Source organism: Seriola dumerili, unplaced genomic scaffold, assembly GCF_002260705.1.
Source record: "Seriola dumerili isolate Sdu_G_001 unplaced genomic scaffold, Sdu_1.0 BDQW01000068.1, whole genome shotgun sequence".
Taxonomy (NCBI): Eukaryota; Metazoa; Chordata; class Actinopteri; order Carangiformes; family Carangidae; genus Seriola; species Seriola dumerili.
Genome location: NW_019174323.1, coordinates 7432354 through 7446794, shown reverse-complemented (window position 1 = coordinate 7446794; position 14441 = coordinate 7432354). Strand labels below are relative to the sequence as shown.

Sequence of the window (14441 nt, the reverse complement as noted above, 5' to 3'; positions counted from 1 at the left end):
TTTAATCTGCTTACGAGTGTATGTATAAATGCACGGGAAAACACTGCTTATGTAACAAATCCTCTGAGTGATTGTGCTAAAAAAAAAAAAAAAAAAAAAAAAAAAAAAAAAAAATCACAGTATGTCTCAGCATTCGTCTTTGAATTCTCTTTAATCCACATAAACCATCATTTCATTCCATTACAAGACAGAAAATCTGGAGTCTGTAAAAAGAAACAATAGAAAAAAAGAGCTGCTTTTTTTAAAAAAAATAAATAAATGTGCTGGAGCATAAACCCACACACAATCCACTCTATTACAATTTAGCTCGGTGAAGCTAACAATAAAGAAATACATACAGTGTTGATTATTTACATTTTTTAAATTTATGAGTACATGTCTTTGTATTCAGTATCAAACATTAAGAAAAAAAGTGACTCAAAGAAATATCAAATGCATTTTAGCACAAACCCTCTGTACAAGTACATTAACACAAATAGTAGCAAACTCTCCCTATAATACGGAAGAAAGGCATCTCCATTTTGAGCTGATAGCTTGAAATTTATATTTACAGGGTGACTATATACTCAATATATACTCCAGTTTGTGCCTCTCACGTATTACCATTACATTCAAGTCACAGAGCTACAGTAAGCATTCAGTTTTCTGAAAGATAAATAACAGACTGTCTTTGATAAAACCTAGTAGATCATTTAATAAAACTTACCGCCGTTCTCAAGCTATTTCCAGTATCAGAGGTTCTTATCACCATCTGGATGAAACAATACTCTGTTTGCTTCACTGAAAGAAAAAAGAAGATTCTCTATCTGTTTCCCCAGCGACTGTTTCCTAATGTGATGATAGCTGGAAATGACATATGTTCTTGCTCAATTTGTACAACTTGACCCAAATTTGAAGAATTCACTATCAACTATATTTTTCCTTATTGATGTTTCTATTTTTTTCCCCCGAACAAAATAAAATACTAATATTCATTCAGATGGGGAGAAGAGTCTTTGAGGGTTCAAGGAAATAGCACCAAATTTTGTCAAACTGTCTTTTGAGTTTTTTAAAAATTGCTAGGTGTTTCATTTTCAGAAAATCTGATGTGTAACACTACGATTAAAAATGTAATACTAAGACATGAGAGGCACAAATTGAGGATACACTCAGAGGTATATATACTATATGTACAGTTCTTGACTTTGATTCTAGTACATATGAGCTGCACTCCCTCCTTTGGGCCTGTCCTCAGACTTCCCCTTCTTTTTTGGCTTTTCCTCTGAGTCCTTGCACAGGCCTTCGTCGCTGGTTGCCTGCAGGCTGTCAAAGGTGCCCTGCCTCTCCGTCCCCTGTAGGTTCTCTCTGTGCAGCCTGTGCTTCTTCCACAGATCCACACAGCGCTCCACACAGCTGAACCTGGCCTCTGTGGTGCAGGCAAACATGCCGGCCGGCACTGCCAGCACCATGGCGCACACAATGACTATAATGTGGATGAGCCTCTCTCTTTGCTCCAGCTCACTGATGTCACTTCCTGTCACAAACACGATGCACTGGCCTTCCCTCGGCGGATGGTTCTTCAGGGTCACACACACCTCGTATTTGGTGACAGGAAGCAGGTCACTCACTGAGTAGCTGTGAATGCCGGGGCCAATGTAGATCGTGTCCTTTTTAGGTGAATCATATTTGCCAAAGTGGATGGTGAACCATGTCTCTGCAGGGTTGTCTGTCACTGCATACCACTCAAGGGTGATACCATAAACTGTTTGCTTGGCGATGCGGATGTCAATGTAGGCATTCTCTTCAGACGACAACACGGGGACAGGAGGAGGGAGAGGAGCAGAGGTGTTGGAAGAGCTGATGTCAACCATTATGCCAACAGAGGAGTTGCCAATGAAGTTGTTGGCCATGCAGGTGTAGAGTCCTCGGTCTGCCAGGTGAAGAGAGGGAATCACCAGCTGGGAGGTGACAGTCTCTGAGTCTATGTGAGTCTCTGAAACTGAAAGGAGAAAACAGAGCATCAGAGTGGACTGCTTTTAAATCAGAGGCTTGTTTACATCTGGTAAAGACATGGTAAGGTAATCTTCAAGAAGGTATTGTTGCCACATGTTCTCATAAAGCAGATGTAGCCCAAAGGTTCAAGATATACCTCACTAAGTGCTCCCACAGCAGGTTCACAACAGTTTAATGGATGGCTGTAATAAAATAAAAATAAAAAATCTTACCAGCAAATCCTCTTATAATCTTCAGACTGTATATCCACTGAATGGTCGGGCCCGGCCTAGCCTTGACTAAGCATGCAAGTGTTGCATTTGCGCCGAGAGGTAAAGTGATGTTAGTCTCTGGGGCAGAAGCCACTGGCTTCATGCATGTTTTCAACTGGATCTCGTGGAAAAACTTGTCTGCTTTGGAGATGGGCCCCGAGCACATCAAATAAGAGTTCATCAGAATGATGGGAGGGCCGACTGTCCTGATGAATTCAACAAAGCCTTTGAGGCGACAATCGCACAACCAGGGGTTGTCATGTAGCGCCAAAACCACATTGGAAACCAGCCCTTCTTTCCCCCATGCTTTCTCTGCAGTTTGGTAAAGAGGCCAATTCATGAAGACATCTTTGGATATGACACTAAGATGATTGAAGGATAAATCTAAGTAGGTTAGGGTGGGTAAGTGTCTCAGGGCCTGTTCAGGTAGGACATCCAGTTGATTGTGCTTCAGGTCTAAAATCTTGAGTTTCGGTGTGTCCTGAAAGGCTGTCCATGGAATTGAAGTCAGCTTGTTCCCTTGTAGCCTCAGCTCAGTCAGTCTGGAGAGCCCCTCCAGGCTTTTAATGTTCATCAGGGTGATCTCATTGAAATTCAGCCAAAGGAACTCCAAGGGACTAACTTTGGAGAAAGATCCTTGTGGTAACTCAGTCAGGTGGCAGTTTTCAATTCGGATTTTAGTGAAATCATGTGGAATATCCTCTGGGACTTGTCCCATGGAGGTTTCCATACATAGTAAAGACCTAGAATGGATAGACAGGATATGTTTAGACAAGAAAACCTTATGGCAAGTGTATATTCTATCTTCACAGCTAATTTTCACACAGCAACTGCACAAATTTATGGATACTGTTCTCATTGCTTAGCAGGTTACATTTAAGACAACACTCATGTCTAAAAAGGGTTTATGGCTAAAATATAACCTGTTTTTAAAGGTTTGTATAGCTTCAGTGGTAACTTACCTTCCCAAGTTATCATCTGTGCAGGAGCAGCCAATCACACAAGTTGACAATCCAGGGGAGATGAGATAAGATACCAAAGTGATATATAATGCGACATAAAAGGTGTCCATATTCCTGAAGGAGCATGTGAAATAGGCCTGTGAGGGCAGGACATGCCCATGGGTTGCGTGGAAGAAAGCCTATTACCTTAATCTTCCTTGACGTAACAGTTAAGACACCAAATAACATTTGAGACACACAGAAGAGCTGTATTTATAGCAATGGTCCACTTTGTCTATATAGAATATTGTCTGATCTGCTCAGATGCACGAATTTTGTGCAATCCAGTTCATGTGAGTGATTGTTGATTGTGCTGCTCCACTTTCAGGTATGACCCCAAAATGCTTTGCATCAGTCTAATTTAATTTATTTGTCCCCCACCAAAGAACATGCACAGATATTAAGTGGGCCGGAGCCCGTCAGGCTTAGCAGCAAAGAGAGGGAGGGCTGAAGAGAGACAGAGAGACAGATGTCTGGAGGACTATAACCTGACCTCAATCTGTACACCGTTTGTCTCTCAGGTTGTTAAAGGCTGAATCAGCATACAAAGTAAGCTTGAAAACATCTACAACACTCTGGTGCCAATCTTTAACTCACATTTTCCTTCATTGCCCAAGCTTTTTATGAGCATATGTACTAATTTAACAGGTAAAAAGATTAATCAGATATTCTGCAATATAGGCAACCTCCCAATTATGATATATATTATATAAATATTTGGTGATTGCTTATTGTTTATGTGCTTGCATTATATATCAAATTAGGACATTTGCCAAAAAGCCTTTACAAATTTTTTTTTTTTTTTTTTAAAAATGGTATTTTTCTGGTCTATTTCAATATCAGATGCCTGTTCTATCTCAAAGGACAAATCAATCTATGCCCTGAAGTTGATTTAGGTTTCTCATTCACAGATATATATGGATATGAATCTATCTACACATTTGTATTCCAGGTTCTTAAGAATTTAATTAAATCGTAAACCTTTACAAGAGAACGCTAGTGTTATTGATACTTCCTTCGTTGCGTTGTTGCGTGGCACCATCGACACCACTGTCGAACTATATAGACACATCATCAAGGCCAGTACAAGACATAAGAAAGTAAGTGGCTCCTTAGAGCATCCATGTCCAAATGCCCCACGAGATATTTATATATGCATATGATGTTTTTATGCCTTACTATACTTTGACGTTTTTTTGACGTTTGAATGCTTTACTATACTATGACCTTCTATGCTTTAGAAAACTATGACGTATTTTATGTCTTTATATACATTTTTATGCCTTACTATACTATGACATTTTTAAGATGTATTATAGTAGGACATTTTTATGACCTTTTAATGCCATACTACACCATGACCTTTTTATGACATTTTTATCCATACTATACTATGATGTTTTTATGCCTTATTATAGTATGACCTTTTTATGACTTGTGTTTTTAAATCACATTTTTGTCTTGTTCTACTGTGACATTTTTATACCGTACTATACCATAATTTTTTTTTTTTTTTTTTATTTCTTACTATACTATGACGTTTATGCCTTGTCATACTATGACGTTTTTATCCATTATACGATTACTCTTTTATGTCTTACTATACTATCGCGTTTTCATGCCTTACTATACTGTGAAGTTTTTATGATGTATAATCACGTTTTATGCCTTATTGTAGTATGACGCTTTAATGACCTTTTTATTCCTTGTGTTTTAATGACATTTGTCTTGTTATACTGTGATGTTTTTTATACCTGACTATACTATGACATTTTTTATGCCTTGTCATACTATGGCATTTTTATCCTTTATTATATGATGCCTTACTATACTATCACGTTTTCATGCGTTACTATACTATCACGTTTTTATACCTTTATACCTACTATGAAGTTTTTATGATGATTATACTATGACATTTTTATGCCTTATTATAGTATGACCTTTTTGTCTTGTTATACTATGACATTTTTATGACGTTTTCATGCCTTACTATACTATGACGTTTTTCTCTTACTATACTACGTTTTTATACCTTTATACCTACTATGAAGATTTTATGATATATTATACTATGATGTTTGTATGCCCTATTATAGTATGACCTTTTTACGACCTTTTTATGCCATACTATACTATGGCATTTTTATACCTTACTACAGTATGAAGTTTTTATGATGTATTATACTGGGACATTTATATGCCTTATTATAGTATGACCTTTTTATGACCTTTTAATGCCATACTATACTATGGCATTTTTATACCTTACTACAGTATGATGTTTTTATGATGTATTATACTGGGACATTTATATGCCTTATTATAGTATGACCTTTTTATGACCTTTTAATGCCATACTACACTATGACCTTTTTATGACGTTTTTATGCCATACTATACTATGACGTTTTTGTGATGTATTATACTATGACGTTTTTGTGCATTATTATAGTATGATTTTTTTATGACATTTTTATCTTGTTATACTGTGACATTTTTATGCCCTACTATACTGTGATGTTCTTATGACGTTTTCATGTCATACTATACTATGACATTTTTCTGACCTTTTTATGCCTTACTATACTATGACACTTTTTATGCCTTACTATACTATGACCTGTTTGTCTTACTATACTACAACGTTCTTATACCTTTATACCTACTATGAAGTTTTTATGATGTATTATACTATGAAGTTTTTATGCCTTATTATAGTATGACCTTTTTATGATGTATTATACTATGTTTTTATGCCTTATTGTAGTATGACCTTTTTATGCCATACTATACTATGACATTTTTATACCTCACAAAAGTATGTTTTTTTATGATGTATTATACAAAGACATTTATATGCCTTTTTATAGTATGATGTTTTTATGACCTTTTAATGCCATACTACACTATGACCTTTTTATGACCTTTAATGCCTTACTATACTATGACACTTTTTATGCCTTACTTTACAATGACGTTTTTCTGTCTTACTATATTGCAACGTTTTTATACCTTTATACCTACTATGAAGTTTTTATGATGTATTATACTATGAAGTTTTTATGCCTTATTGTAGTATGACCTTTTTATGACATTACGCCATACTATACTATGACATTTTTATGATGTTTTCTTGTCTTACTATACTATGACATTTTTCTGACCTTTTTATGCCTTACTATACTATGACGTTTTTCTGTCTTACTATACTACGTTTTTATACCTTTATACATACTATGACATTTTTATGCCTCATTATAGTATGACCTTTTTGTCTTGTTATACTGTGACATTTTTATGCCCTACTATACTATGACGTTTTTTATGACGTTTTCCTGTCTTACTATAGAATGACATTTTTCTGACCTTTTTATGCCTTACTATACTACAACATTTTTATACCTTTACACATACTATGACATTTTTATGCCTTATTATAGTATGACCTTTTTGTCTTGTTATACTGTGACATTTTTATGCCCTACTATACTATGATGTTTTTATGCGTTATTATAGTATGACCTTTTTATGACATTTTTGTCTTGTTGTACTGTGACAGGCACTTTTCATGTCTTACTATACTATGACATTTTTCTGTCTTATTATACTATGATGTTTTTATACCTTTATACCTACTATGAAGTTTTTAATGATGTATTATACTATGACATTTTTATGCCTTATTGTAGTATGACCTTTTTATGCCATACTATAGTATGTTTTTATTATGTATTATACTAGGACATTTATATGCCTTATTATAGTATGACGTTTTTATGACCTTTTAATGCCATACTACACTATGACCTTTTTTTTGCATTACTATACTTATGTTTTATGATGTTTTTATGAATTACTATACTATGACTTTATGCCCTACTATACCTTTTTATAACATATTATACTGATGTTTTTATGATGTATTATATTATGACTTTCAATGCTTTATTATAGAATTACCTTTTTTTCTTACTAGCTTTGATGTTTTTCATGCCTTACTACAGAATGACCTTTTAATGCATTACTGTAATATGACTTTATGCCTTACTGTAATAGGCATGTGTAGGACCCAAATGCAGCACAGAGTACAACAAAAACAGTTTGTAGAGACTTATTTCTACCATGACAGAAACTGGAGATGGCAAGTTAATCAAAAAAAAGTTAGAAATCTTCCTGGTAGACCTGGAGGCACTTGCTGAATGAGCCAGCACAGGAACATGCAGATGAAGTCCAAAGTTACAAAAGCAGTTCTTGAGGTTGGAGACAAAAGGTTGAAGTGTTTACCAGGGTTCAGACGAAAAGGGCAAGGTGTTTTTATGCCTTACTATACTATGACGTTTTCATGATGTATTGAATTATGACGTTTTTATGCCTTATTATAGTAAAGCATAAAAAGCGTCATAGCATAGTAAGGCATAAAAACATAGTATAGTAGGGCATAAAAACTTCATCGTATAGTGAGGCATGTAAATTGCAAAGTTACTATACAATGACTTTTGTATGCCCTACTATGACATATTTACGCCTTACTATACTATGACGTTTTTATGACTTACAACTACACTATGACATTCTCTATCCCTCACTATAATGACATTTTAATTGCTTACTATACTGTGACCTTTTTATGCATCACTAAAATATCACTTTTTATGCCTTACTGTAAAAGGCATGTGTTGGACCCAAATGCAGCACACAGTACAACAAAAACAGTTTGTAGAGATTCAACCATGACAGAAACTGGAGCTGGCAGGTTAATTCAAAAAAACTGTTAGAAAGCTTTCTGGTAGACCTTGAGGCTCTAGCTGAATGAGCCAGCACAGGAACATGCAGATGAAGTCCAAAGTTACAAAAGCAGTTCTCAAGGTTAGAGACAGAAGGTTGAAGTGTTTACCAGGGTTCAGACGAAAAGTGCATGTCGGGGACAAACAGGTTCAGCAACGGGGAATCAGTCCAAGAAATGCTGGGGTGTCTTGCATGGAGAAAAGCAAACAACAATCTGGCAAAGAATGACTGGAAGGCTGGGGTTTGTATACTGGGTGAGTGTAATCAGGAGCAGCTGTGTGACCAGGTGAATGGAGTTGGCTTGATGAGGTGGCAGTGGCTAATGCAGGGTGGTGCAGGAGAACAGGGTGAAAGGAAAATTACAAACTGGGAGCTGGATGACAGGGAATGCTGAAGTGAGGCAGGTGACATGAGATGCAGAACTGTGACACTTACTATACTACACTTTTTACACCTTACATTTTTATGCTTTATTATACTATGATGTTTTCATGATGTATTGAACTATGACGCTTTTATGCCTTATTGTAGTAAGGAATAAAAAACGTCATTAAAACATGGTAGTATAGTAGGGCATAAAAACATAGTATGATAAGGCATAAAAACATCATAGTATATTAAGGCATAAAAACGTCATAAAAATGTCATTCTATACTAAAGCATAAAAACGTCATAGTATAGTAAGGTATAAAAATATCATAGTATATTAAGGCATAAAAACTTCATAGTATAGTGAGGCATGTAAATTACAAAGTTACTATACAATGACTTTTGTATGCCTTACTATATGACGTTTTTATGATGTTTTTATGACTTACAATACTATGACATTCTCTTTCCCTCACTATACTATGATAGTTTTATGATTAGTAAGGCATAAAAAACATACTCTAGTAAGGCATAGAAATGTCATAGTATATTAAGGCTTAAAAAAGTAATGAAAACGTCATAGTATAATAATGCATAAAAAACATCATAAAAATGTCATGCTATAGTATGGCATAAAAAATATCATAGTATAGTATGGCATAGAAATTTCATAAAATCATCATAGTATTGTAAGGCATAAAAACATTATAAAATGTGTGCGAATATGTACTGTGACTGTGTACTGTGACGTATTATGATGTATTTTATGCCTTACCATACTATGATATTTTTATGATGTTTTTTTACAACTTATAAGAAATAAAAATATCATAAAAAGGTCATACTATACTAAGGAATAAAAAACGTAATAGAAGACATGCTAGAAGAAAAGGCAGGGGACCATCAAAGTCAACAGGATTCAGCTGTGGATAACAAATATCTCCAAATCCATCTAATAGAGTGCTGAATAGACAAACATTCCCCAGATAGCTAGGCTGCTAATAAAAATTGACATTGTTATAGTCAGAAGATCTTCACTGACACTGAGTGAAAAATGAGTGTATGTTTTGCTACAGCATCATAATGTTTCAGTGAATTAGCAATTTGTGTGAGAAATGTACATTCAATTTTTTTTAATGGACGTATTTATTCTTTTAATAGGCTACATGTAATAGGCTAATTTCTGCTTCAGTCAAGATTGATCTTGATTTCTTTAAAAAAAAAATAGAATAAAAACAATATTTTAATGTGCAAGAAAAAAGCTTGTACACATTTATCAATATAAAAATATTTATTTTTATACAGTACATTCATGCATACACATATATTTCAGGTCACAAATATTTACACATTATAAAATGTACTGTATTTTAGGTTTTTGCCCCAACGGTAAACCTGGCACGTTAACATTATACTGACATACAAAACAGACTAATAACTGCTGGTCCATCGCTTCTCTAAATACTTTATGTTTTAAATGAGGAATTTAACACAATGCAGAGGTTACATCTTGGAAAAGAAATGATGGGTTTTAGACAGTTTAGGGCAACATTTCAAGACAATGTCCTCTGCCAAACATCACCTTTAAAAGTGCATGATGAATAAAAAAAAAAAAATACACATTTACACCACATGTAAATACTGAAACCGTCACTTTGTGTATTTTCCCTTTTTTGTTGTCTACCAAATGAATGGTAGTTTTCATTCCCACAAGGCTGTAAAACAGTTTCATACATCCAATGCTGAAAGAGCTATCAGTGTCCTCTGAAGACCCTTAAAAGAGGATCATATAACTCTTTTGAGTCTCTCAGCACTGCAGTTTATCTATTCACATCGCAGGCCGTTAGAAAACAAAGTGCATCCTCTGGAGTTTGAGGCATACATTTGGTTTTAGCAGAAGTACTCATTAGGTGGCCCCTCAGTCCTAGCTGTAGCCTCTGAGTCAACACTGGACCTCGCTGAAAGCAGCCTGTTGGATTCATCAGGGTTTAGCCTGGTCAGATACTCGCCCTCCATCCCTTTAGCTTTGGCCCCGGGGCCAAGGGTCTCAAACGTGACATATGAGTCCTGCATCTCCTTGGACTGCCGCCCCAGCAGCTTTTGGCAGCGTTTCTTTAGCGCCCCACAGCACACAATCAGTGTCAGGGGGACAGCAATAACGCACGCCACTGTTATCACCACTACATTAATAAGCTTCTGAGTGCCACTAGCACTGGCCGCCTCGTCTGTTGAGAAGATTACACACTGCTCCTTTTTCGGGATCAGGCCTTTGACGCAAACACAAGCAATGTACTTCGTCTTTGGCACAAGGCCGTCAATGGTGATCCGGTTCTTTCCAGCACCCACATTGATGCGACGCATGTCTCTCTCACCAAATACTGCATACAGGACACTGAATTCTGTGGTGTTTGTGGCTGTGGGGGCTCGCCAGTTCAGAGAGACAGTATGGTCGGTGTCACCAATCACCTTCACCGAGCGAACTACCCTTTTCTCTGGAGCCTGCTGCAATGATGAGGCGTTGGCCGCTAAGTTCAAAGCATCCTGCTCCACCTCCGTGGGCTTCTGGGGGTTTGACACCTTGCCTCGTGCCTGAGAAACGCCGTCAGAGATGCTGTAGCTCTCAATCTCATACTTCCCAGTCACGCCTTTGCCATTGAGAGGTTCGATGATGGGCTGTCCTGCTGTGGTTGTTGGTGGAGGAACATATCTGGCAATAAGCTTCTCCTGGTATGCTGCTCTTCCAATGCCACCAGGTTTCTTCCCTCTGTTTCTCTTAGAGACACCACCACCTGTCTCCTCTGACCGAAAGGAATCTGTGATCACCAAGGAGATGATGGCATCTGCAGTGCCCACAAAATTGGTTGCTTTGCACACATATTTCCCAGAGTCACGGTAGGAGACTGCAGGCACGCTCAGAATCGACCAAATGATGCCCTCCTTTGAAATCTCTTCCTGAACTGAAAAACACAAAAGCAGAAGTGCACAGAGTTAAGCAGATTGGCACAAAATGAATAACTTTAATCTCATTGATACTTTGACTTGGACAGAAATAGATACTGTTCTAATCTAAGCACATCTAAACTCACCGGTGCCATTCATTTTCTTGCCATCAGCACGGCTCCAGGACAGCTCGGGGATGGGGACACCAACCGTGCCACAGCGCAGTAAGACATTGTTGCCCAGTGAGCTCCGAACACGAGCCACGGCTGTGTGCACCCGGGGGCCCTGGCACCTCTGCAGCTCCGCCTCGGTGAAAAGAACCCCTGACAGGCTCTCTGGATCAGCACACCTCAGCCTGGTGTCGACTAGTGCCACAGATGATGATGGGGACTTCTGAAATTGGACCAGATCGTACAGCCGGCAGTCGCACAGCCACGGGTTGTCATGGAGGCCTGTAGAGGAAATAAAGTGTGTCAGTTACAACAAGAATTTTTTTTTTCAACTCAGTATCCTCATATGAACTACTGCATCTTTACACAACACTTAGATCTTGCAGCTTTAAGTTGCAATAAATAGAATTAGTCTGACAACTTGACACACTGCACACAATAACTATAATTAGACTAATCCCTAACTCAGCTTTAAATGCATCTGGTGTCAAAGGAGTGGCATGCAAGGCAGCTTAAAAAGAATACTTTCCAGCATCTCAATATGTCACAGCTTGAGCCTCACCGAGAATTAGTTTGGAGGAATCAGTGTCCTGGGATGGCTTCACACTCAGCCACATTGTGAGAACATCAGCAGGAACAGTTGTCAGACTGTTGCTGGATAAGTCCAGATAGGTGATATTCTTAATGTACATGGTGGCTTCGATAGGGATGGTGGAGATCTTGTTGTTGTGCAAGTCAAGGAGCCTCAGGTTTGGCATATCAGTCAGAGACTCCCAGGGAAAGGAGGTGAGGGCGTTTCCGTCCAGCCTGAGCTCATCCAGGTTGTAAAGACCCCGAAAACTGTCAACATTCAGTAAATTCAGTGAATTGAAAGACATCCAGAGAAACTCCAGATTGTTGAGGTAGTGGAAGTTGTTGCTAGAAATCCTCGTGATTGCTGTTTTCTCAATACGAAGCTTTGATGTGTCAGTGGGGAAATTTGGAGGGACCACAGTGATTTCTGGATCATTGCAAAGCACACTCCTGCAAGAAAAAAAAAAAAAAAAGAGACAAATATTATTATTTATGATAAGTGCAATATTACAGCTACTTTCACATTTTTATATTTGTAGAAATGAATTTAGTAGCCAAACCTTTTCTGTTTAACATGAAAATAATATAATTTAGTTTTTATTAGGAAAACGTGGTAGCCTATTGTTCAGTAACAAGCAAAGGAGATTAAAGAGCAACTCCAAGTTAATCCTCCACTATACAGGGAGACTTAACACAAGAAAGCTACAGTAAAAATCTATTTTGCATGCAAGAAATAATAAAAGTATGCATACATTAACAATGAATTAGTTAGTAATTGCTGTAGTCAATTTACCTTGCTTTTGATCCATCGCTTAATTTGTGGAAGAAGCAGCTGCACTGTGCAGGACAGGAACTAACCAAGAGAGGAAGAAAAACTAAAGCCAAACAAAAAGCAGCAGTAAAATGTCTACTCATTTTGTCTCCCGTGCGTTACTTAACGCTATGCAACTAAACTACTATTTAAAAAAAAATAAATAGGCGCAGCTACTTGGTCTAACGGGACCTCAGATGCATCGTTGTTGTCTTGCAGGCTCACAGCTCCATACTGCTGCGACTGGTTTGAATCCTCAGATAAAAAGGATAGGCAGGGATTAGCGAAGGACTTGGGTTATTTTCATTCACACGATTAGGCTATTGCTTCCTGGAAGCTGATAGGCTGCATAGTTTTCACTCTCATTCTCAGGGAACTATTTTCCAATAGTTGATTGGATGGTTAATTATGGACGCAACTAAATGTACACAACAGCTCCTAAATACAGGTAGACACAACAGGCCTGCTCTCAGGATAGAAAGCCTTATTTAAACTACATGTAGGTAACAATCATGCATATTATTTTTTTTATTAGTGAGGAATTCCTTGACAGTTTTAAATATGTTTTGTTTTTCATGCTGCCATACAATATACTCCTATGTAATATATAATATCCTCCCAAATGTTGGAGTAAACACTGTAACAGTGACAGTATATGGCCAAGTATCAACAGATTACAACTCTGACATGAAAGCACGTGAATGTCATGAAGCTGCAGCTCATTTTAACAAGGTTCTGGTTTTGTTACAGCTCCTCAAGCCGTGGTCATTTTTTTTGACATGTTGAATACATTCATAGACTTATATTTTGATGATGGCTAGAACCTGGCAACAACTGACCACTAGATAGCAGTGGAGAGTTAGAAAGAGTGTACAATGTATTGAGTTACTTGCCTTTTTGTTATTAGACCAAAACTTCAAACCAGATAAATGACTGATGTGTCACCCCATCCAGTAGATCAATGCGTATGAACAGTTTTTTGGGGGGGGTTTGTAAAATTTGCCTTCCTATTTTGTGTTTATAATTTCTGATTCACAAGGAAAGCATCATTTCCCAAAGTAAATTATAATACACCATGGACTTCATCAGAGCCTATAAACACTCACTCGTTGTTTCCTCCTTCACAGATGCAAAGTCTTGCATTATGTGAGAATAATCTGCAATTTTTAATATTACTATTATATATTAATATAATACTATTTGTAATAATTTACTATAGTTTTCTGTGGATACATGTTGATATTCTGCATGTAATTGTGTGTTTGGGTGTGACCCACTTTGTGTGCTGATAGATATGTCACAGACTCTGAGGGTTTTTCACAGGTGCAGGGGTTTAAAGATGTCGCTGTGCGGCCAGGATTTCAAATCCTTTAATCCAGTCATCTCTCTGTCTCTCATTAATGCATCTTTGTTCTATTTCTTTCAGAAGGGTTGTCCCAGACATGACTAGAGAAAAACATCCAGCCCTGGCTGCACTTTCTCCCCATCTGGCCTCCAGTGGGACACATCTTGGATCAGGGATGGGGAAGGAGCTGATATATTGTCT

At 37.3% G+C, this 14441-nt stretch overlaps 2 protein-coding genes across 2 annotated transcripts; both read right to left on the bottom strand.

Annotated features, from left to right (window-relative positions):
• Positions 1–140: 140 nt before the first annotated feature.
• On the bottom strand, positions 141–3301 carry lrit2 (leucine rich repeat, Ig-like and transmembrane domains 2). Its single transcript, XM_022743084.1, has 3 exons — positions 3206–3301; positions 2205–2986; positions 141–1978 (listed from the first exon to the last, which is right to left on the bottom strand). The coding sequence occupies exons 2-3, from the start codon at positions 2971–2973 to the stop codon at positions 1191–1193; spliced, it is 1557 nt and encodes a 518-aa protein (XP_022598805.1). The 5' UTR covers positions 2974–2986; positions 3206–3301; the 3' UTR covers positions 141–1190.
• Positions 3302–9718: 6417 nt separating this feature from the next.
• lrit1 (leucine rich repeat, Ig-like and transmembrane domains 1) lies at positions 9719–13099 on the bottom strand. The gene is made up of 4 exons (XM_022743133.1): positions 12878–13099; positions 12074–12534; positions 11488–11793; positions 9719–11358 (listed from the first exon to the last, which is right to left on the bottom strand). The coding sequence occupies exons 1-4, from the start codon at positions 12997–12999 to the stop codon at positions 10292–10294; spliced, it is 1956 nt and encodes a 651-aa protein (XP_022598854.1). The 5' UTR covers positions 13000–13099; the 3' UTR covers positions 9719–10291.
• Between the last annotated feature and the right edge of the window lie 1342 nt (positions 13100–14441).